The following is a 24353-nucleotide window of genomic DNA, read 5'->3' on the forward strand; positions in this document are numbered from 1 at the left end:
TTAGCACAGAGTGAGGTAAAACTTAACAAGGAGGTGTAGTCTGGGGAAATAACCTTGTAGCCAATGTGTATAAATGGTCAAAAAGTGTACACACAATAAAGCAAATACACCTTTATACATAACTGACTTAGGCCTGTACCCCAATCAGCACATACCCATTGCATACCTAAGTTGGAAGTGGGCTAATGTGCCCACATTCTTTTGCAAAAGCATTTCTAAAGATGTGAGCCATAATACTTAGAAGAAAATATAAATGAGATGTTCTCAAAAGATACCTGTATTAGACATTTTAAAATTTGAATTACTCATTTCCTCCCATGCCCTAACTCAGGGATGTTTTGACAACCATTTGTACTCGCTGTTAAATAGAGAAGCATATGTTCTTATGATGGTGAAGTTCTCTTTTTCAATACTCAGGAACGAGGAAGTGCAAAAGAGTGCAGGGCCGCCCAGAGGATTCCGGGGGCCCGGGCTCTTTGGCGGCGGGGGGCCCTTCCGTTCCGGGACCCGCCGCTGAAGAGCCCCAAAGACCCGCGGCGGGCCCTCCCCGCCACCGAATTACCGCTGAAGCCAGACCCGCCGCCGAAGTGCAGCCCGGTCTTCGGCGGTAATTCGGCGGAGGGGGGCCCCCGCCGTGGGTCTTCGGGGCACTTCGGCGGCGGGTCCCGGAAGGGAAGGGCCCCCCGCCGCCGAATTACCGCCGAAGACCGAGCTGAACTCAGCGGTGGGTCCCGCTCCGTCTTTGGCGGTAATTCGCCAGCGGGGGGTCCTTCCGCCCCGGAGCGGAAGGACCCCCCACTGGCGAAGACCGGGAGCGAAGAAGCTCCTGCGCCCGGCCCCGCAAGAGTTTTCCGGGCCCCCCGGAGCGAGTGAAGGACCCCGCTCCAGGGGCCCCGAAAAACTCTGGTGGAGGCCCCTGTGGGGCTCGGGGCCTGGGGCAAATTGCCCCTCTTGCCCCCCCCTCTGGGCGGCCCTGAAAGAGTGATCCAGATTGGACTCTCATCTGTACGCAAGCCTCTCTTATTGGTCTCACAGAGAGTCATGCACATGCTGCCAAAGAGAGAATTAGGCCCCAGGTTTCACCCAGAGATAAATCCAGTTGTGGTTTCCACTGAAGTCAGTAGTAGTTTACAAGATATCGTGTATGTTAAGATAAAACTGGGCCCATTGGGTATTAAATTTTGTATTTAACAATATAATTTGTAAAATATGTTATAAGAACCTTAACTTTTGGACTGCCTGGCCCAGACCCTGGCTGTGGCTAAGGAGCACACAGTGCAACTCAGGAAGTGGTCACAAAAGTGACACCAAGCCATCTTTGTGCTCACCTGACCTTGGGCCTACTGCATACCAACACATTTCTCTGGCATGAGACAGAGCAGGTCAAGAGTTACTCTAATGTAACCCAACTGATGACAACCCCAAGGGACTGATAATGCTGCTGCGGATCACTAGGGCATGGTGATGTCCCAGGCCACTCCTTTCCCCCCAGATTGGCCTCAGCAAACAGGGTGCCCTCTATGTGCTACGTAGGCTCTTCATCTCAAGAGGATCACCCTTGATCCTCATGTTGCCTGCCACATCTTTCTGGCCATTTTATGGTGTGGGACAGTGCAAAGAGACTGGAGTGGATCCAGAATCTGTACCCCTGACTTCTGAGCATTTTAAATAGTAAGTTTGCTGTTATATTAACATCAAAATTTATATCTGAGACACAAGGTGGGTGAGGTAATATCTTTTATTGGACCAGTAAAGCTTTTGAGCCTCACAGAGCTCTTCTTCAGGTCTGGGAAATGTACTCAGTGTCACAGCTAAATACAAGGTGGAATAGATTGTTTAGAATAAGTGTAAACATATTTCAAGGGACCTTTTGAGATGAAATTTCCGGTTAATACCTCTTCAGTCATTAGGGGGAAAGGAAGAAGGAAAAAAAGCTGGGGAGGTGGGGGGGCAGAGTTAGTGGGTTACGGATTGTTGTAATAAGGCATAAATCCAGTGTGTCTGTCCAATCCACGATCTTTAGCGTCTAGCAGAGTTATTAATTTAAGCTCCCAGGCTTGTCTTTTGAACATGTTGTGCAGGTTTCCTTTGAGGATGAGCACTGATAGGTCAGTTATAGAGTAATAACTTTGTAAGAAGTCCGGAGGCACCTTAAAGACTAACAGATTTATTTGGGCATAAGCTTTCGTGAGTAAAAACCCACTTCTTCAGATGCATGGAGTGAAAATTACAGATGTAGGCATTGTTATACATGAAGAGAAGCGAGTTACCTTACAGGTGGAGAACCAGTGTTGACAGGGCCAATTCAATCAGGGTGGATGTGGTCCACTCCCAATAATTGATGAGTAGGTGAAAGTTGCTTTTCTAGTGAGCCAGCCACTCCCAGTCCCTGAACAAGCTGAAATTAATGTTGTTAAAATTGCAAATGAATTTTAGTTCTGCAGTTTCTCTTTGAAGTCTGTTTTTGAAGTTTTTTTGTTGAAGTATGGCTACTTTTAAATCTGTTATAGAATGTCCAGGGAGATTGAAGTGTTCTCGTGTTTCACCCACGAAAGCTCATGCTGCAAAACGTCTGTTAGTCTATAAGGTGCCACAGGATTCTTTGCTGTTCTCCTAATGGCTTTTGTATGTTACCATTCCTGATGTCGGATTTGTGTCCATTTATTCTTTTACATAGAGACTGTCTGGTTTGGCCAATGTACATGGCAGAATATTATCATGTACATGGCAGATTACTATCCTGGAAAACGATCCCTCACTCTCACAGACCTTGGGAGGTAGGCCAGTCCTCGCTTACAGACAGCCCCCCAACCTGAAGCAAATACTCACCAGCAACTACACACCACAGAAACACTATCCCAGGAACCAATCCCTGTAACAAACCTCGTTGCTTTCTGTCCCCATATCTACTCTAGTGACACCATCAAAGGACCCAACCACATGAGCCACATCATTAGGGACTCATTCACCTGCACATCTACTAATGTGATATATGCCATCATGTGCCAGCAATGCCCCTCTGCCATATACAACTTGATACCATCCTAACAGGTGGAGAACCAGAAGAATTCCGCCAGCTCCGCCAAAAGAATTATTTTACAACAGTGACGATGCCACCCACAATTACCATGTTCCCACTGACAGACATACGAACAAAGATTAATCTGACTGGACACCCCACAGTGGTTGAGACCACACTCTTGATCATTATGTTAATTTCTTCAAGGGGGAAAAAAATTGACTGTGAAATCCTTAACAAACTTAATATTCTCTCCACTGCTGAGAGGGCAGCTATATAGTCCCTGAAATCCAACCGCCAGATCAAATCAGCAGACAAAGGGGGTGCCTTCATAGTCCTCAACTGTGATGACCACATTAACAAGGCCAACCATCAACTCTCCGACACCACCTACTGCAAAGAACTCAAATAAGATCCTATACAACAATTTACCCAGTAATTCAAGGATATCATTAAGTCCTTCCCCAAACACCTCCAAAAGAAACTCTACAACATCATCCCCCCAAAACCCACCCCAGGGACCTTCTGTATGCCTCCGAAAATACGTAAACAAGGGAACTCAGGCAGAGACCCTTGTATCTGGCCACGGCACTCTTACTGAAAAAATATCAGGACTCTTAGAAGCCATCCTTTAACCACTCACCACACAAAGCGCCAGCTTCCTCCAGGGCACAACCAACTTCCTCCAGAAACTGTAACTTTAACAACCTCCCTCAGAACACCACCTATGCCAACATGGATGGCACCTCCTGCATTGCTACCTGACTCAAATATCTACAAAACAATGGACAACCCTCAGATATCCACCCCAAACATGTCACCAAACTCCTCCATTTCATCCACACCCCAAACAATTTTACATTCAACAGCAAACACTTTGTTCAAACCAAATGAACAGCCATGAAACCCCTCTTCTAGCCTTCAAACAACCACCCAACCTCTCCATGCTCATCATCAGAAGCAAACTTCCCACACGAATTCAAAGTGGTGTCAGAACAACAGATGCAAAACCTGCAGATATATCTGTATTGCTACGATGATCAACACCCCCCACAACACACCTTTCAAGACCCATGAGTCCTACATATGCTTAGCACAACAGGTGGTGTACCTCATCTAGTGCATTAAATGCCCCGATAACAACTGTGTGGGTGAAACCAATCACTGTGCTCTTGAATGACCTTGAACAAAAAAATATGATAAAAATATCATATCACTTGTGGGTGAATGCTTCATAAAACGACCACTCTATATCTGACCTCTCAATTCTCATCCTCAAAGGAAACCTGCATATAAGGTGACCAGATGTCCTGATTTTATAGGGACAGTCCCAATATTTGGGACTTTGTCTTATATAAGTCCCTGTTACCTCCCACCCACATCCCAATTTTTCACACTTGCTATCTGGTCATCCTACCTGCATAACATGTTCAAAAGAAAAGCCTAGGAGCTTAAATTCATAACTTTGCTAGACACTAAAAATCATGATCTGAATAGCGACACTGGATTTATAGCTTATTACAACAATCTATAACCCACTAACCCCACCCCCCCAATTTCCCCCTTCTTTTTCTCCCTATGACTGGAGCATTGTTAAATGGCAACTTCACCTTGAATGGTCCCTTGAAATACATGTTAACTACTTATTCTAAACAATCTGTTCCACCATGTATTTAGGTGTGATACTCCCAGTACATTTCCCAGACCTGAAGAAGAGCTCTGTGTAAGCTTGAAAGCTTCTCTCTTACCAACAGAAGTGGTCCAATAAAAGATATAACCTCACCCACCTTGTCTCTCTAATATCCTTGGACCAACTCGGCTATGGCAATACAGGATGTAAAAATGTGTAATTTATTTTAATAAATGATTAAAGCTTAGCTCTCTACTGACTTCATTGTGCACTTCCGTAGTTTCACTTGTAAATATTGAGGCTGCTCAGTGCTGAATTACACCAAACTCCTAAGGTGCCGGTAGCAAGCTGGGTGGATCATGACTTAGAGGCAATCACTGTAGGTGTTTCAGCAGCCAGCCTAGTAGGTGCTAGCTCTGGTGTGTCCCAATGACTACTCAGACACATGGTTAAGTGAAAGGGTATTTTACTAGGGCTGGCAGGAAAGGGAAATGTTGCAAATATCCTAGGTACAGAGGCTTAAATAGTTACAGTTCAAGGTGAACGATAGTTGTTCTTGTTAGGGACCCCAAGGCAGTCCAATCAACAACCAGGGCTCTTCAGACCCAGTGCTTGGGTGTCCTCTCCAGTCCAGTTTCTATTCAAACAAACAGCAGCTTGCAGGTTTCCAGGCCAGGCTCAGTTAATGACTCTTATTGGGGTCCCTCTGCACTGGTTCCATGCCCAGCCACTGCTGCACCTTCTGTAAGACCCACATAGACCTGCACCTAGTTGTGATGTCTGGCACTCACAGCACCAGAACTGGGGGGCCAGAGGGCCATGCCTCCCTGCTTTTAACAAAAGAAACAAGGGCAGAATTCATGTCCCTTGTATATATTTTTTTTCCTTCTGCAGAATAATAGATTCTGCCAGGGAGGTGCTGCATTTGCACCTTTCGTCCACCAGGGGCTGCTGTGGCACCAGAAGAGGGGGCAGCTGACTCACCACCAGAGCAGCCAGCAGCAGAGGAAGGGGGCACTTTGGCCTTGACCCCTCTCCCCCCTCTACAAAGGTTCTAGTACCCTTGACTCCCAGCCTGTTCCACACACTGCTCTGCATATGGTTTCTGGGCAATTCTTTCTGTGTTCAGTCTCTCTGGAAGTCCTGACTAGCCATGTGGCCTCTACATCCAGTCTCTTTGCAGTTCCTAACTAGCCATGTGGCCAGCTACTGCTTCCAGTTCCAAACAATGTCTAGCCACTACCTTTCCTCTTACCTGGCATGGGGAAGGAGAAGTACAGTGGGGAGGGAGCTGATAAGATTTGTAATCCCCTGCTTTGCAGCTCCATCACACATAAGGTTTGTCTACACATGTAGCGCTCAGTGGCGCAGCTGCAGTGTGACTGATGAAGTCACTCTGCTGATGGGAGAGAGCTTTCCCGTCAGCATAATAAACCACCTCTGCAAACGGCAGAAGCTAAGTCTGTGGGAGAAGCTCTCCCGCTGACATAGCACTGTGCACACTGGCTCTTATATCTGTGTAAATTATGTTGCTCAGGGGTGTAAATAAACCACCCCCCTGAGTGACATAAGTTATGCCAACATAAGCTGTAGTGTAGACATAGCCATAGTCAAAAACTGACACAGCTATAGAACTCCAGAGTGACCGAGCAGTGAAAACACACCTATGTAACTAACTTCAGTAGGATGAATAGACATTATTCCATAGTCCCATAAGTGCCATAATGTTAAATTTAGTGGAAATTATTTACATGTGTGAAACTGATATTTCAATTGCTAATAACTCCTATTCATGTTTAACGTTTGTGCAAGTAGTAAGAAAGCTTCAGCTTTTTCAGGTTTCTTATGCATCAAACACTCTCCAATAATTCAATAAATGGATGACTAGATTTCTTTTGAGCCACTCTAAAACTTCTTCTTCCTGAGACCCCGCATGGAAAATTTCTCTTGGGGGCAAAAATAAGATTGTTTCAGAAAGTTTTGATCTTTTAAAAATATAGGAGTATGGAAATCTGAGAATAATCTTCAGTAGAGTTTTCAACGTCAGTGGCCTGGAGGGAAGCGGAAAGACTTGGGACTCCTGTATTTTACCACCAAAAATGCACAAATCAGAACTAATCAGCTTTCCAGCAATCATAGCGTGACTCAGTTTCCAAATGGATTGTTTTAATTAATAGCAGTGGAAATAATTTAATGTTTTTAATTTCTCTTTACAAGAATGCATCTGTAGATCCCCACAGTAGAATTTCCATCCTATGCTTTATGAATCACAGGCCCTTTGCAGGAAGTTAGTAGCTACTCACTAGACATGTATTTTGGGGGATACCCCAGTGTGACAGGTATATTTAGAAATTTAAAACTAAATGTAAATATTTATTCCATCTTATCTCCAATGATCTTACATAAGGGTGCAACTTCTGGGTATCCTTGTCAATGAATTTGTAGGTGAATACAGAATGGAATAATTAATACAGTTAACTGGTATGAAACTCCTCCAGAGCATCTGATTAAAATACTGTTGGTGCATTTAGATATACAAAATATCAATGAGAGCTTAAGCATATATTTTATTTCATAGGCAGCTTTCTGCTACTGAGATGCCAGCCATAATGAGATTAACAATGAAGCACAAATGGTATTTTTATATATCAGTCTTCCATCTCTTCATTAGAAACAACATTTTAAAATGAATTCTCTTGACTTCAGAGTAGACTGGAACCTGAAGGATCTGGGTCTGGTGACCTTGACAGAGACAGTGAGGTTTTAAGAGTAAGTATGTACTAATGTTTGTTGCTATTTTTGTGCAGTAAACAGCTTTATCTTTTATCTGTATTTTTAAATGATTATAATATTTGAATAATTATGAATCAATGATCATGTGGTTACACAGTGCAAAACATGGGTTTTTATTTATATAGCATCCTTGATACAAAACATCACAAAAAGCTTTGCAAAGAGAGTTTATTTGATCCAAAGAGTAGAGGAAGCTTTGCTGTCAGATTTTAAAAGAAAAAGTGAAGCTTGGTTAGAGGCAAAAGAGAAGTGCAGAAAAATAGGGCAGCACAAGTAAAAATTCACCTGCCACTAGCGCTCTCCCGCAATTGTGGAGCATTTGGGGAAGGGACAGAGGAGGCTCCGATTGCGGGAGTGTCATTGGTCGGTGGAGCGGGAGAAAAAGCTGGGAGTATGAAATGGGAGAAATAGGGTGAAGAAATCATGGAGAGGCGTTTGTTTGTTTGTTTTAGAGAAAGTCCCTTTTAAAATCTGATTCTGAGATGACCAGAAGCCAAGTGAAGATGAGAGCATGGTACTGTTCATTGCTTGCTTCAGCTTTGGGCACCTATTCCATTAATACGGTGTACAACTATATAGAGCTGTTACTTCACACTAATTCCATCCGTTAGCCTTGAGTGTCCTCTCTGTCTTCTGCCTGTATCCAAACCCTTGCAAAGGCCAGGATTAGTGCTGTACTTTTATTAAATCAAAACTGGAGATCTTTCTAAAAAGATATGCTATAGCGCAAACGGAAATTATGGGCTTACTGGTACTGTGCTATGCAGAAGGCCAGACTATATTATTATAATGGTCCCTTCTGGACTTTGGATCACTTGTTGATTGCCTGTTCTGTTCATTCCCTCTGGGGCACCTGGCATTGGCCACTGTCGGAAGACAGGATACTGGGCTAGATGGACCTTTGGTCTGACCAAGTATGGCCGTTCTTATGTTTTTATGGCTTAAAATCTATGAATCATACTTTCCCAGTATTGAATTAATCAAAGGCCGATGACCTATTTATAATTAAAATGTTCCTTTGGACCCATGTTTCTGACACTACTGCCATTAGATGAAATTCACCCTGTGTACTACCTGAGTCTCAATTAAGCCCAGTTTTAGGAATTTATGTGTGACTTAAAGGGTTTTTAGCCTTGTGCTGGTACTTTTCTGGGGTGTGTGTGTGAATTTCTTAAGATGCAGTGTGGTCTAGCAGACAAGGCGCTGGATTAAGAATCAGGAGACTTCCATTATATTCCTGGCTCCCCCTCTGACCTGCTGTCCCTTCACCTCTCAGTTCCTTTGTATCTCTCCCACCTTGTCTTGATTGTTTGTTTAGATTATAAACTTCTCCTCAGGGCAGAGACAGTTTTACTGTGTGTTTACATAGCACATAGCCCAGTGGGACGCCTGCCTAGGGATGAATCATTGTCATCTTTAACTCAAACTTTCACTTTGCAACCATGGTAAGGTTTGGAGTTTTCCTTGCTCCTGAGCATTTTTTCCTTCCTACATGTCTAGACCATCAGCCAATTCCAGCCTTATCTTGCTCCCGCTGAAATTCTGAATAACAAAATACAGCAACGATAATCCTATAAAACTTCCATCTCCAAGCATTACTTGGTATATAATATTGCACATAACTGTGCTTAATGCCCACAGAATCAGCCAGAAACACAGTAAATGGGGGAGAAATCTTACAAAGAGAAAGAGCTGGTAGTCAAATGGTCAAAGGTGAACAAACCTAATACCAAGGTATTGTATTGATCATTGTAGACAGCCAGAGAGAGAAACTACCACACACCTTTGGGATTGGCCTGCCATCTGTATTGAAATTTTGTTTTATAATCTTCCCAAATCTCTCATTTCTAAACTTCAAGAAGTCCAGAATGCCATTTCCAGGAAGCCTGGTCATATACTATAGCCCCTGTCCTGCAGCATCTTCACTGATGTCCTATCTATCTCTCAGTCCAGTTCAGAATTGCTCTCCGAGGACTGAGTGTTGTGAGGTGCTGAGTAACTTATCCTCAATTAAGTGTCCCTTCAGCCGGACTCTTCATGTGCATAAAGTTAAGTATGTGATTGTGTTTTTCTGGATTGAGGCCAAAGTGCTCAGCACCTTGCAGGGTCAAGCCCGTAATTTTCAAAATTCTCCATTACCAGGGCCGGCTCTACAGTTTTCACCGCCCCAAGCAGCGCACCGAATTGCCGCCGCGAATGGCAGGGGCAGTCCGTGTGCCCTTAGGGCGGCAGGCGCGTTTCCGCAGCGGCAGCAATTCAGCAGCAGCTTCTATGTTTAGCTGAAGCCGCCGCGGATAGCTAAACATAGAAGCTGCTGCCGAATTGCCCTCACCGCGGAAACGCACCTGCCGCCCTAAGGGCACACGGACTGCCCCCGCTGTCCGCGGTGGCAATTCGGCCGCTGCTTGGGGGCAAAACAACAGGGACTGCCGCCCCTTGCGGATTGCCGCCCCAAGCACCAGCTTGGAATGCTAGTGCCTGGAGCCGCCCTGTCCATTACCTTTCTCTGTTAATATACAGGATCAGTAATAAAAGGTAAAGCGTTAAAGATTAACTTTTATTTAAGAGAGAGAAATTTTCAAATGTATATTTCTTAAATATGAATACAACTTGGTTCCTTCCATGGATCATTCATTTTATGCAGTTTAATGTCATTGTGCTATCAGGGCCAGGTTTTTGGGGCAGGAATCACATTTGTTGTGTTTGCACAGCGCCTAGCACAATGGATTTAACATGTCCATGACTAGGGCTCCTTGGTGCTATGGTAAACAACTAGTAGTAATAATCCTTCTCCCTCTGAAATTAATAGCAGAAGTCCCCTTGGCTTCTATCTAACCTAATTGCTTAGATATGAAGACCATGTTGATCACTGGACTATCCCTGAGCATCTTACACAAAGTAAACACGGCGGATTTTCATTTGTAACTATCTTCCATTGTTGCAGATTAAAGGTGATGTTGGAGGCATACCTCCCAGAGCAAGGGAAGAGTGACCTTCTGTGACCCTGCTCAGGGAGAGGGGGGAATCAATGGGAGCAGGATTGACCCTTAATGAAAAGAAAGGGAGGTGTTTGCCCAAGTTCAGTGGTATAGAGTTTTATGAATTCTATTTAAGAATGCTGGTTCTCTTTAAGAATGCTTCATGGACCTGACCAGGGTGGGGATGAAAACAAACAACAATGTTTTCTAACAGTATTTCTGATTTCTCAAGGGTCTCCCTGGGCCACCAGGCCCTCCAGGATTACCCGGAGCACCAGGAAAACCTGATTCAAATTCAGGACCCCCTGGATCACCAGGAAAAGATGGGAAAGATGGACCTTCTGGTGAGCCAGGCCCTCCAGTGAGTATCACTCATGCATAGACGTTAGTGGTATACCTCAGCTATAGTTTCCTACACAGACAACTTGCACGTTTTTAGGCCTTGTCTACACTGCCACTTTACAGCACTGAAACTTTCTCTGAAACACCCCCCTGAGCGATGCAAGTTTCAGTGCTGTAAAGAGGCGGTGTAGACAGTGCACCAGTGCTGGGAGCTGTTGGGAGCTACTCCCCTCACGGGAGTGGGTTTTTTACAGCACTGGGAGAGCTCTCTCCCAGCACTGGTGCCGTGACTACACAGCCACGTTATCACTGGTAGTGAAGACATACTCTTAGAATGCTGACCATTGTTGGTATTTTAGGATGGGCACTACTAGATGAGCCCAGGATTTGATGGAATTTGCAGTTTTGTGCTAGATTCTTATGAAAGGCTCAAAAACCAAAGGGCCACATTCTCTGGAACAACTAGCTGTATTGCTTCGTTTCAGAGCAGTGCAAAGCAGCCAAAGAATAAAGGTGAATATGGACCAGGCTGAAGAAGAATGAAGGATGCTTTTACTGAAGTTTAATGAGACTGTTTATTTGTTTTTTCCTGATGTTTTCAGGAAAATAAAGCTGGGAAGCAGTTACATAATTCAAAGGGAATTTATAACTTAAAGCTACCATTGGACTTTCATCTCTTTAGGCTTTCTTCCTTCATTGCTCACCCAGAGATGAAAATTAACCATTTAGTCCTAAGAAAATATTGATGTGCAGTCCTACTTTGAAAGGTGACAGTAGAAAAGAAATCATGGGGTTGTATATTTATTTTATGTCAATACATGTTAAATATGCTCAGGTAACAAGAAAAACAGTAACTACTAGCTCTGTAAACTTAGTCTGGAATCTGAGAGTCAAGGTGGGTTCTTTCCTTCTTACACATCACCACTGGAAACAGAAGTCCAACTTTGGCCCACTGCAATCCCACTATCTTCAAATTATTCTATGTGACCCCAATGCTGGCAGTGGATTTGCACAGGTGTAACTGGCACTTTGTGTAAAAAACAAACAAACAAACAAAAAACAAACATAAAAAATCCACTCCTTTCTCTTTGTCCTAGTTGTGTTGGTTTTTCAGGGCTAACATGAGTAAAAACATAGTGACAAGAGTTAGCAGACATGATTCTGATTACATCATGCAAGAAAGTGGTTACTGAATGTAACCACTTTTCAGAGTAGAGTAAAAGGACACTTTGGGCTGGTCTCCACTATGGGGAGATTGATGCTGCCGCAATCGATGCAGCAGGAATCGATTTAGTGAGGCTAGGGAAGGTCCACTAAATTGATGGCAGAGCACTCACCGGTCAACCCTGGTACTCCAGCTATCCGAGAAGAGTAAGGGAAGTCGACCGGCAAGCATCTCCCATCAACTCAGCACCGTGAAGACACCGGAGTAAGTCAACCTAAGCTACGTCGATTCCTGCTAGGTTATTCACATAGCTGGAGTAGTTTAACTTAGGTCAACTTACCCCGGAAGTGAAGACAAACCCTTGGAAAGGCCCAATCCGGCTCCCGTTGACTTCAACTGAAGCAAGATTGACCCCACCAAAGAATTGGTGTCCAGATTAGCATAGTGTTGTTTTCTTTCTTTTTCTCAAGCAAAGACAATTATACTTGGAATGTCCCTAATGAATCTTAGCTCAGAACATACATCTTCTCACAGATCTTTGAAGCTAAATACATTATTTTTTAAATATTAATTTATCTGATTGGTTTTGTTCGTTTAAGTCACAGGACGAATTGTAAGTCTTTCATTCCTTGAGGTCTTTCCTCATATCCTGAAGGACCTGTTTCTTGAAGCCCTTTAGAAGGTGGCTCCAAGGACATGAAACTTGGACATTCCATTTTACCACCTGCGAATAAATGAGGGGAATGATTAGGATAGTATCAACTGATTGTATTACTTGTTTAAACTAAAATAGGAAAAACAAACTGTTTGGGAACAAACATTTAAATAACTACAAATAAATAACTACAGTTTTAAGTGACTCCTTTTAAATAGTATCAAAAGGCAACCAAGTAGAGGACAATAATACATCTGCCTTAAATGACATAATATAAATACTTGCTTTCTATAGGAGGGAAGGAAAGTGCTAGAACGAACAAAATGGGGTCCCCAAAGTAATTTAGTGTATTCTTGTTTCCTTATCAAAAAAGGCTGCCAAGTTTCAGAAGTTAGGAAGGACAGTTTAAAGAACTGTGCCTGTTGAGTCAAATAATCTTGATCAGACGAGACATTTTATGAAACCTAGGATTTCAATTCTGTAAACCCTCTCTCATATTAGTTGTTCCATATAGCCAATATCCATCCATATACAGCAGCTGCTGCTTATAAGCTGGTTATGGACAAACCTGAATCATATAAAAGACAATGGAAATGGTCAAAAAACAGAGAGAGAAAATGAAATTAGGATAATTCAAGACATGAAGGAGAATGGGGGGGAAAAAAACCCACTCTATTCAGCGTAAGCCAGGTAGACAATAGGCTCCCTTGAGTGGCTGGTGATAGATTAGTTAAATACTGAAGGGAAACACAACTTCCTATTGCGTTAGTATTTGCAAAGAGAATGCGGAGAATGTGGCAGGAACAGAGAGATTTTTTTCAAGGGGAAATTTGTGTTATAAAGCCAAACCTTACTGTATCACACACCTGCAATTAAAGCAATTCAGAGAAGCCTTCAGGATTGGATGGTCAGATGCTCAGAATTCAGGAAGAGATGGCAGACAATTCCAACCCTAATATTCTATGATTCTATGAATGCAGAAAAGTGACAGATACTTTTAAAGCTCTGCAAGATTTTAATGCCTAAAGAGAGCATAAAACATGAATGGTTGGCTGAGAAATTCTCTTTGTTGCAAACCAGAACACAATTGAGTGTTGCCGCTTTTCAACCTGAGTGGCTGGCCGAAGTTTGGAGCACTAGGGTGTTCCAGCTGGAAGCAGAAATTGATGAACTCTGGTATTTTCTTTGATGCAGTCTTGTTTATTTACAAGGAATGTACAAAGTCCTGTGTCTATGAATACAGAAGGAACCAAGAACAAAAAGAGCAGCTTCTTAGCTTACAGTCCCAAGCCTCGTTAGCCAACCTCAACCCCAAAATCTTTCTCTAGCTTTGTCGAGGATCACACTGTGCTTACAATATCCTGCTTGGCTTTATTGCCTTTCCCCTTTTCTCTCGTCTTGTCTGTTCTCAGTTCCTGTGTGATCTCTCTTCCCATACACGTCTACCCAAAACAATAATCAGCCAAATACTCCTGACTGGGTGTGTTCTGTCTCTCTTTCGCTCTCGCTCGCTCTCTTACACGTACACACACACACACACAACTCTATTTTAGTTGAGGGCTTATGCTTACAGCTATGTTAACTGAAGGGTGACTTCACACCTATCAGTGTCAATGCGGTTTTAATTCAACCCATAACTAAATTTCACCCAGCTCATAACAACACCCTTCCCTGCCACCTCAGCTTCACTCATTGTCCTGATGAGGTCTAAAATGAAGACCCCTAACAACCCATGCCAAAACGAAAAAGAGAAAAGAAATAATTCAACGAATGATAAACGGTTAGCTATTTATATATGTACAGCATCTTTTTGTCTGGATAGTTTTACATCATCAACATAAAAGAATTTTATTCCCACCCAAATCTCTTTGGGGCTTTTCTCTCCCCAGGTTTTTTTTCAATCAGCCTCTGCCTTGAGAAACGCCTGTTGTTTCTGTGGAATTTGCTGGCTGAGGCAAACCCTGCCCATTTTGTGGGAATGGGGGATTCCCCTCTGTAATAGCTCTTCCAGCTTCAACTTCACAGCTACGTTCTCAGATTCAGGGGGCAGCCAAGCTGAAATTCTGTCCCCCTGATACCATCTTACATGGCTCTCATGGATAACTGTGGGTTTAGTCCTGGGACTCAACTATATCCTGTACACCACTTCATTGATTTGGGTCAGTACCACACAGGATTTCAGCGACCAGGTCTGTGGTGGCCACTGAGGGGGTAGATATCCTCACATAGCCCCTGCTGCACAATCCTCAGTTCCATGTGCACGTGGCGGAGTCCCCCTTGGTGCATCAGAGGTTGGTCCTGGCACAAGCCACCAGGATCAGAGACCTCCTGGACTATGACCCGGGGGGGATTGGATGGATCCCCTAGCGCTAGGTTGGCTCATGGAGCTCTCCACCCTTCGGCAGGCCCGGCTCTAGGTTTTTTACCGCCCCAAGCTCAGGTGGGGCTGGAGCTCGCAGGTGGCGCTGGAACCAGAGGGAGTGATGTCACCTTCTCCCAGTGCCTACAGGGGCTTTACCCCCTCTCCCGCCCAGCGGCGCAGAGAAGCCCTGATATAAGGGATGGCACAAGGCAGAGCAGCAGCCAGTGTGCAGATGAGGCAGTGCAGCCCTGGCTCCCCGGAAGGACTTGCCCTCTCCTCCCCAGGTAGCGGCTGGGCCCTGGCAGCTCAGCATCCCGGGGCTGGGGCTTCCCTTTCCTGCTGGGGGTGTGGCGCCCTCACCCCATCTAAGTGGCGCAGCTCCGAGAGCGCAACTGCCTCGAAAAAAAAGGATGGCCGGAATGCCGCCCCTGGAAATGTGCTGCCCCAAACACGTGCTTGCTTTGCTGGTGCCTAGAGCCAGTCCTGCCCTTCGGACCCCTCGGCACATACTTCAGGAGGTTGAGGCTGCCTTACTGCCTGCTTCTCAGGTCTTCCTTGAGTGGGTCTTGCAAGAAGAAGCTCCTTTTCCATCGGGCCCCTGCCCAGTGAATCCTCCTGTGGCCCCCTCCTCCTCGTACCCCAAGCCAGCTGTTCTGCAGACAGTTTATTTCTGAACCGCACCGGGAGACCAACTGTACACACTCATGCTCCATGTGCTTCATTTTCCCACCCTCGTGTCCCACCCAGACACCAAGTGGCAGGACCTATTACCAGCTGTGGAGGGTGGGGAACCCTGGTGGGCCAGCTTGTATTATACCCTAGTTCTGCGGCCTGCCAGGGATATCAGCTGGTAGTTCCTCCATGGAGCCATAAGCACAGGAGTGTACCTGGCATGGTTCATCCCCTTCCCCGAAGCCTGCCCTTTCTGCGACATGAGGGAGACCCTGGTGAATGTGTATCTTCAGTGTGCCAGGTTGCAGCCCCTCTTGTTTGGTGGAGGATCAACCCTTAGGCTAACCTTCAGGCCTACCCTTAATGTACAACCATGGGAGCACAGAAGGGGGAAGGCAAGCCCTGCTGTGAGTGGGGCTGATTACCCCAGGCCCCCGTCGCCAGAGGGGGAAGCACTATAATCTGGCAAGACAAAGGAGGTGCCTTGTCGCAGTTGTCAGAGGCTATCCTCACATTTCCCCTAGCAAAAGTGTGAACATTTTTTTTGTTGGTTTGTGGGGTGTTTCAGCACAGCCCATGGTCTTTGTTTCTCTTCTCCTCTTCTCCTCTATATAAAAAATGACCCTTATCTCATGCCCAGATGTGAGAAGTGCTGGGATACCCTTTGTACTCTCACTGACTGCTGTCCTATACGCCATCAAAAGGAATGGGATATGCTCCCACCAGTCCTGTTCCACTGTTCTACAAAGGAAGTCCTTTTTTTACCTCCAGTCATGGGAGGGGATGGGGGATGGGAGCTCCTCACTTTGGATTCAGATTTTCTCCTTTGATCTTTGTGTAACTCGTCTGGGACCCCAAATCTGTTGAAGAATTCATTTACTAAGACCTCTGCTACTGTCCCAGCATCTTAATTTCTTATAAGTCTGTTAGCCTCAGGCCATTTTGTAAAGTAGTCCAGAACCACCAGCAAATACTGATTGCCAGCCTCTGTCTCAGCCAAGTCCCAAGAACATCAATGGCAGCGCATTCCATTGGTGCCCCCCCACAAGATAATGCCGCAAAGGGAACCTCCCCGTTTTAAAGGGACCCCCCTTTGTAATGCAAGCATCAGATTTCCTGTATCAATTTTCCACATCCTGCCTGAATTTTACCCAATAGAAATTCTCCTTTAGGTTGGCTAAGGTTTTTGCAGCCCCCAAAATATCCAGTAGTTTTTAAAATCATGATGTAACCTCAAAGCTTCTTTTTCAATGCATCTGGTACAACCAGCTGGTATTTGGCTCCATCCCCTGCTGGTTTCTCCCCACTCCTATACAATATTTCCTCTTTAAACTTCAAGCTTTCCCACTGTGACCAGAAAGCCTTTAGTGTGGTGTTATGGGCGGGACACTATGTTTCATGGTGGCTGCATGTGCAAATTGATTTTCCAGTCACACACTGATATCCAGATCCTCTCTTTGAGAAGTTTTGACTTGTTCTGGGGTCCATTCCTGCAACCCCATCCCTATCATTCCAGTTGATGAACCAGGAACATGGGCACTTCTGTGAATTAGAGGAAGTGAGCTGCCCCCATTCCCTTGAGCAACTAATTCTTTGCTCTCCTGTTTGGGGCAAGGTTTGCAATTAGACTCCCAACAGAGTTGTCTGGACAGTGTATCAGCAATACCATGCTTATGGCCAGGCTTATGTGTGATTGGGAAATCTTAGCACTGTAGTTTGTTTCTCCAACCATCTGGCAAGCTGTCCCTCAGGATTCTTGAATCTAAAGAGCCATTGCAGGGAAGCATGGTCTGTCCTGACCACAAACCTCCTCCCACACAAATACCGATGAAAATGTTCTAGAGATTTAACCACTGCTACAAGTTCCTTTCGGGTGGTGCAATAATTTCTCTGAGGAGAACTTAGACTTTTGCTGTAACAAGCAACCAGCTTCTCAAGTCCCTGTGTCAGTACTGTCCCCAGACTATAAGCACTAGCATCTGTGACCAATATGAAAAGGGGGTTTTGAAACAAAGTTAGGCCAAGACAGGAGCAGTCACCAGAGCCTTTTTTTAACTCTGAAAATTCGACATCGCATTCTGCTGACCACTGAAGTGATTTCCCTTTCTCACAACCTGTGCAAACCAAAAACAAACCTTCTGAGTCCCATAAAACTCTACACATATGTGAGTGTCTAGGGAGTGGGCCAGCTCTGTACAGCCTCCATTTTCTTTTTGTCAGTGGAAATTCCCTCCTCACTAATTGTGAGCCCAAGGTACTGTGATGCTGTGGTCTATATGGTTTTATAAAAATATGCTAATGAGTGAATAGAATGTAACTGGAATATGCTTCATGCGAAAGGTCTCTTGTAAGGTATCATTATTTGGGGTCGGGAAGGAATTTTCCTCCAGGGTAGATTGGCAGTGGCCCTGGAGGTTTTTCGCCTTCCTCCGCAGCATGGGGCAGGGGTCGCTTGCTGGAGGATTATCTGCTACTTGAAGTCTTTAAATCAGGATTTGGGGACTTCAACAGCTGAGTCAAGGGAGAGAATTATTTCAGGAGTGGGTGGGTCAGCTTTTGTGGCCTGCATCTTGCGGGAGGTCAGACTAGATGATCATAATGGTCCCTTCTGATCTTAAGTTCTATGATTCTATGAAGCTTATAATCTACTGAGTGTGGTCATCCTGTTTGTATATATGTACCACTCTTGTATCTGAAACTAGAAATATGAAATATAACTCTGAGGACCTATTGTAATTATGTAAAGTGTGGGCCATTAATGGTGGTTTGGAATCTTGATGACTCCCATTAACCAGGACAACTGTCTGCAGATGGGTGTGTTTTACCTGTAAGTCTTCCTGTATACCTGTGTGCTGGCAAGTGGGCAATGAAGTCTTGCAGTGACATGTGATCATGTCACCTGAACTGGAATCCATCTTTAACCTAGTGTCAAGTATCAGAGGGGTAGCCGTGTTAGTCTGGATCTGTAAAAAGCAACAAAGAGTCCTGTGGCACCTTTATAGAGTAACAGATGTATTGGAGCATAAGCTTTCGTGGATGAATACCCACTTCATCAAACGCATGTAATGGAAATTTCCAGAGGCAGGTATAAGTATGCAGGCAAGAATCAGTCTGGAAATAACGAGGTTAGTTCAATCAGGGAGGGTGAGGCCCTCTTCTAGCAGCTGAGGTGTGAACACCAAGGGAGGAAAAACTGCTTTTGTAGTTAGCTAGCCATTCACAGTTTTTGTTTAATCCTGAGCTGATGGTGTCAAATTTGCAAATGAACTGGAGCTCAGCAGTTTCTCTTTGAAGTCTGGTCCTGAAGTTTTTCTGCTGGAGGATGGCCACCTTAAGATCTGCTATTGTGTGGCCAGGAAGGTTGAAGTGTGCTCCTACAGGTTTTTGTATATTGCCATTCCTAATATCTGACTTGTGTCCATTTATCCTTTTACATAGGGACTGTCCAGTTTGGCCAATGTGCGTAGCAGAGGGGCATCTCTGTGCATATCTCTCTATCAGTGTTATAGAGGGTGAACAATTTGAGTTTACCCCGTATAAGCTTTATATGGGGTAAAACGGATTTATTTGGGTTTAGACCCCATCTGGGTGTTAAAGATAAGCTCACTTATCTGTGAGCTGCTTTCAGGTAAACCTGCAGTTTTGGGGCAAGTAATTCAGACCCTGGATCTTTGTTGGAGCAGACAGGAGTGTCTGGCTCAGCAAGACAGGGTGCTGGGGTCCCGAGCTGGCAGGGAAAGCAGGGGAAGAGGTAGTCTTGGCACATCAGTTGGCAGCTCCCAGGGGGGTTTCTGTGATCCAACCCCTCAGAGGTACGTTACCTCTTTTTGAAACCACTCAGATTTATTTGGGTTCAGTTTCATGTTGGCTGCCTTCAGTTTATCACTGACTATTTGTAAATGTTTTGGTTTTGGCGCAAATGTTTTCACATGCACCAGGATATCATCTAGGTATAACAGACAGGTTGAGAGGGAAATGCCATGTAATACCCTTTCCATTAACCTCTCTAATGTGGCTGGGGACATTGCACAAACCAAAACCCATCACTTTAAATTGCACAAGCCATGTCCTGCTGTGAAAGCACTGCCACCCACCCTCCATCTCTTGGATCCTTTTCTACAGTAACGCCTCACTTAACGTTGTAGTTATGTTCCTGAAAAATGTGACTTTATGCAAAATGATGTGAAGTGAATCCAATTTCCCCATAGGAATTAATGTAAATGGGGGAGTTAGGTTCCAGGTTTTTTTTTTTTTTGCCAGACTTATACTTATATAGAGTATAAGTTTTAAACAAACAATTTAATACTGTACACAGCAATGAATGATTGTAAAGCTTGGTTGAGGTGGTGAAGTCAGAGGGTGGGATATTTCCCAAGGAATGCCTTTCTGCTAAATGATGAACTAGCACTCGGCTGAGCCCTCAATGGTTAATACACTGTTGTTAATGTAGCCTCACACTCTACAAGGAGGCATGGACTGAGGCAGGAGGGAGGAAACACAATAGATGCAGGGCAGTAGCTCCAAACACTTCCCTGCAAAAACTGAACATGATGATGAGCTCACACTATCCAGCTGGAGTGCACCACTCCCTCCTCCTGACAGCACAAGCATGGCTGCACAGGTGCTGACTTTCCAAAGTGCTGGGGGGTGTATTCATGAGTGAGAGAGAGGTGCATTACCCCTTTAAGAACACTGACCTCACTTCAAGTAAGTTGCCCTTTTAAGCAGATCGACCAGTTCAGACAGGAACTGCAAGCTCCTCCCACCCCCCACCCCCCCTTCCCAAGCCTGTGACTGTCCCCTCCTCCACTTTGTGGAGAGGGGGTATGGAGCGGGATTGGGACAGGAACAGGGGGACATCCTGACACCAGCACTCCTTTTCTCCCCTCCTCCCCCAGCAAGCAGGAGGCTCCCAGGAGCAGCTCCCAGGCAGAGGGCAGGTCAGAAGCAGCACGGCAGTGGGGGGAGGGCCACCTGAACTGCTGCTGGGCAGTTGCTAAACCACATACCTTACAGGGAATTTAGGGGAGCTGATGTGAGCGGGGGGGCTACCGCCCCCCCCCCCATTCTAATCCCCATGAGGAGGGGCTGCTTTTCCAGAGAATCCTGCAAGCAGTGGACAAAGCAGGCGGCTGCCAAACAATGTTATAAGGGAGCATTGCACAACTTTAAACAAGCATGTTCTCTAATTGATCAGCAACGTAACAATGAACATTAATCGGGACAACGTTAAGAGAGGAGTTACTGTACTTGCCAATACCCACTTCTAAGGTCTAGTGTGAAAAACCATACTAAATCTGCTACAGCACCCAGGGTGTCATATATTTGTGGTAATGGATAAGAATCTTTTAAAGTGACTTCATTTAATTTTCTATAGTTTACTCAAAATCTGGTGTCACCATCCTTTTTCTTAACCAGAATTATGGGTGAGGCCCAAGGGCTAGTCAAAGGCTCAGTTATGCCTTCCTGATGGTCTGTGGTGTCTCTTCGCTTTTTGCTACTGATAACTGGTAAGATGGCTGTTCAATGGGTCGTTTTCCCCAGTTGTGGGACCAATGTAGTACAACCTGTATGTTTGTTGGATCAGGAGGTGAGCCTTGTGGTCCCTTCTAGCCCTATGGTTCTATGATTCTTCAGATGCAGTTTTCCCAGTTTTGGGCCATGTGCCCTTGCCCTGTCACTGTCTCCATTAGACACCAAGTAGGTGGTTCAATTTTGGATCCCCTATTCTCTTAGCCTTTTTGAGCATGTCTGATCTAATACCCATTATGTTTTAGCCTGTGTCAACTATCCTTATACTGAGCCCAATCCTATTAGAAAGTTAATAGGCAAACTCCCATTATCATTTAACTGCCCAGATCTAAAGAAAAACGGTGGGGCTGATCCTTGTACCTTCACCAAGCTTTGCTCCTTCAATTTAGTGATCACATATTTCCCAAATTGGGAAAGAGGCTTTCGCTAGACACCTCAGACAGTCTGTCTTGGCCTGCCTTAAATTTATAACAATCCTTTTAGTGGTCAATGTTATTTAACTGAACTCTTTCCTTTAATTTTGGCATTATTGCCACTTTCCCTTGTTTTACAACTCAGATTTAACAGTTTTTCTAATAATTCAATATGATCACAAGCCAGCTCCCCTTTTTAAACACAGACCCATAATTACGGGCTCATGGCAATGCACTTTCATCTTCCTCACTAGCAGCTGCTTCCTCTTCTGGTGCACTGCTGCAAGGAAAGATTCACATTCCATGGCAAATTCCACAGCCTCTCAAGTGTCTCTGGCCTCCTTTCACTGGTCTTGATCTGCAAGTTCAAGTCAAGCTGATCATCTATAAATTGGTCCATAGCCAATGTATCCAGGAAGGCCTCAGTGGTGTCTGTGTATGCTGGGACCATAACCCTCTGCAGGTCCTCAGTTCAGTTCAGATGGGGTTTCTTCTTTCCCTCTCCATGCCCTGGCCTGCTTAGATTGGCCAGCTCCAAATCACATGTCAAGGGCTTGTACCAGGTCTGGATAACTCTGTCTCTTTTCTGGGGGTAAGTTCTACAGCACCATCAGAGCTGGGCCAGCCAAGTTGCCGGATAGAAATCCCTTTCTGTCCCTCTTTCTAGCCACTCGTTTGAACGATAATGTTCAATTGATCCAAATAAGCCTTACAGAATATCTTTTCCCTCAAAGATAGTGGCCTTTTGCGTTATTTGAGCTGGGACAACCCGGCCTCTTCCTTCTAGGCCTCTGTGGGTTACAAAGATGGTAGAAAACTTCTGGAAATGTCTGGTCTTACCTAAGTGCTCTGGCTGCCCTTTCACTGTGATCTTTCCTTCTGGAGCTGAATTTTGAGCTCCTTGTGTCCTTGCTGCAGCTTATCTCTGTTATTGAGTTCCAAGCTGGCTACAGCCTGCCTGGTCTCCACTATTTCATGGAAAAACTTCTGGTCTATGGCAGTCAGGTTGCTGGCCTCCTCTATCTTGCCATTTCAGCTTGGGAGCTATGCACCTGGGCTTCCCAACCTGTCTGGACATTTTGTAGTTGCTGCTCCAACAGAGATTTGACCTCTGTCTATAAAGCAATCCTCATCCCTTTCTGGGAATCCTGCAGATGTTGCTTTTGTTCTTTTTCTGAAACATTTTGTGTCTTTAAAAAAAAAAAAAAAGTTGTGAAGCCTCCAGCTCCTATTTTAGGTTTTGTTTTAAATCCCACAGGCTGGTTTTGGATTCTGCAAATGCCTCCATTATTTGTTCCATCTTAGTTCAGCAGGAACATCGAGACACAATCTCTCTTCTTAGAAACTGGTTCCCGCTCCTGACACCAGTGTTACCCCTTTTGACTCGAGCAGTTAGTCAGAGTTTGGGGCGCTGGGGATGTTCCAGTTGGAAGCAGAAACTGATGGAGTCTGATATTTTCTTTGATGCAATCTTGTTTATTACCAAGAGATGTGCAAAGTCCTGTGTCTCTGAATGCAGAAAGAACCAAGAACAAAAGGAGCAGTTCCTTAGCTTACAGCCCCCAAGCCTTTTTAGCCAACACCAGCCCCCAAAGCACACTCTCTAGCTTTGTCCAGGGGCACACAATGCTTACGGACTCTTCCTTGGCTTTCTTGCCTCTCTCTTTCTCTGTTCATGTCTGTTGTCAGTTTTTGTATGATCTGTCTACCCACATGCACCCCTCTGTCTTAGGTGTGCTTAAAGTTACGTTAGGTGTGAACTCGCCTTTCAATTATCAGTCTCATTGGGGTTTTAACTCTACTAATAACTAGATTTCACCCAACTCATAATATGTGGAATAGACCTATCTTTCAGATGAATATTACAGTATTAAGATCCTTACACCACCATCTGCCTTAGGGCACTTTTGTAACAGAACTTTCCAAAAGCATTCATTTTGCTCCAAAGATACACAGTGTATGTACTGATTTGTCTAATGCAAATCTGTGATAACTAGAGCACAGTAGGTTTACTTAAACGTGAATTATTCTGTTGTTAAACAGCACATGGCTTGTCTACATGGGGACATTCAGGAGAGTTAATCTGAATTAACTGAAGGTTTGAATTAAAAGAGGATTAGTTAAATTGCATTAAACTCCTGTGTGGATACTCTAATTCGGAATTAAAATTACCTTAATTTGGTTTATCTTAATTCACTGTAACCAAATTAAGGCCTCTTTTAGGCAGTTTAACTAATTGACTTTTAATTAACCCTTATTTGGATTAATTTTCCTCAGTGTCCTTGTGTAAACAGGCCCAGAGAGTCTAAAAGTTTGCTCAAATGTATATTTTAAAGGTGGTGTTTACTTTGTTTTATGTAACTTTTATTTCTGCACTGAAATATCCTTTGGTTTTACAATTTATAGGTGTATGATGAGGAAATTAATGGTTCTGGCATGGCAATAAGATGTTTCACTAAGGTCAAATAAGGTGGTCCTACAAATATGGCCTCAAAAGGCAGTATTTTCCCTCCATGTTGTTTTATCAACATGTTTCAGAAACAGCCTTGTTTACATACACAATGGAACTTTGAGAATAATGTTGGTGTCCCTAGCCTCTGTTTGCCAGAAGCTAGGAATGGGCAGCAGGGGATGGATCACTTGATGATTACCTGTTCCGTTCATTCCCTCTGGGGCACCTGGCATTGGCCACTGTCGGAAGACAGGATACTGGGCTAGATGGACCTTTAGTCTGACCCAGTGTGGCTGTTCTTATGTTATTATATTTGATTAATTACACAATTAATTGCAAT

The 24353-nt window shown here is 44.5% G+C and overlaps 1 protein-coding gene across 9 annotated transcripts in view; it reads left to right on the forward strand.

The window, feature by feature from the left end:
- The window catches only part of COL15A1 (collagen type XV alpha 1 chain), a 276139-nt gene that overhangs the window by 155858 nt on the left and 95928 nt on the right, over nt 1-24353 (forward strand). For all 9 annotated transcript variants that reach the window (XR_005594255.1, XM_039525414.1, XM_039525413.1 and 6 more), the window contains 2 exons: nt 7356-7418; nt 10653-10781. Coding sequence is in view for 8 of the 9 variants with exons in the window: in XM_039525414.1 (XP_039381348.1) it covers nt 7356-7418; nt 10653-10781 (192 nt within the window). In the remaining variant the exon portion in view is untranslated. The remainder of the gene's footprint in view (nt 1-7355; nt 7419-10652; nt 10782-24353) is intronic.

This window comes from Mauremys reevesii, linkage group 2 (genome assembly GCF_016161935.1).
Source record: "Mauremys reevesii isolate NIE-2019 linkage group 2, ASM1616193v1, whole genome shotgun sequence".
Lineage (NCBI taxonomy): Eukaryota > Metazoa > Chordata > Testudines > Geoemydidae > Mauremys > Mauremys reevesii.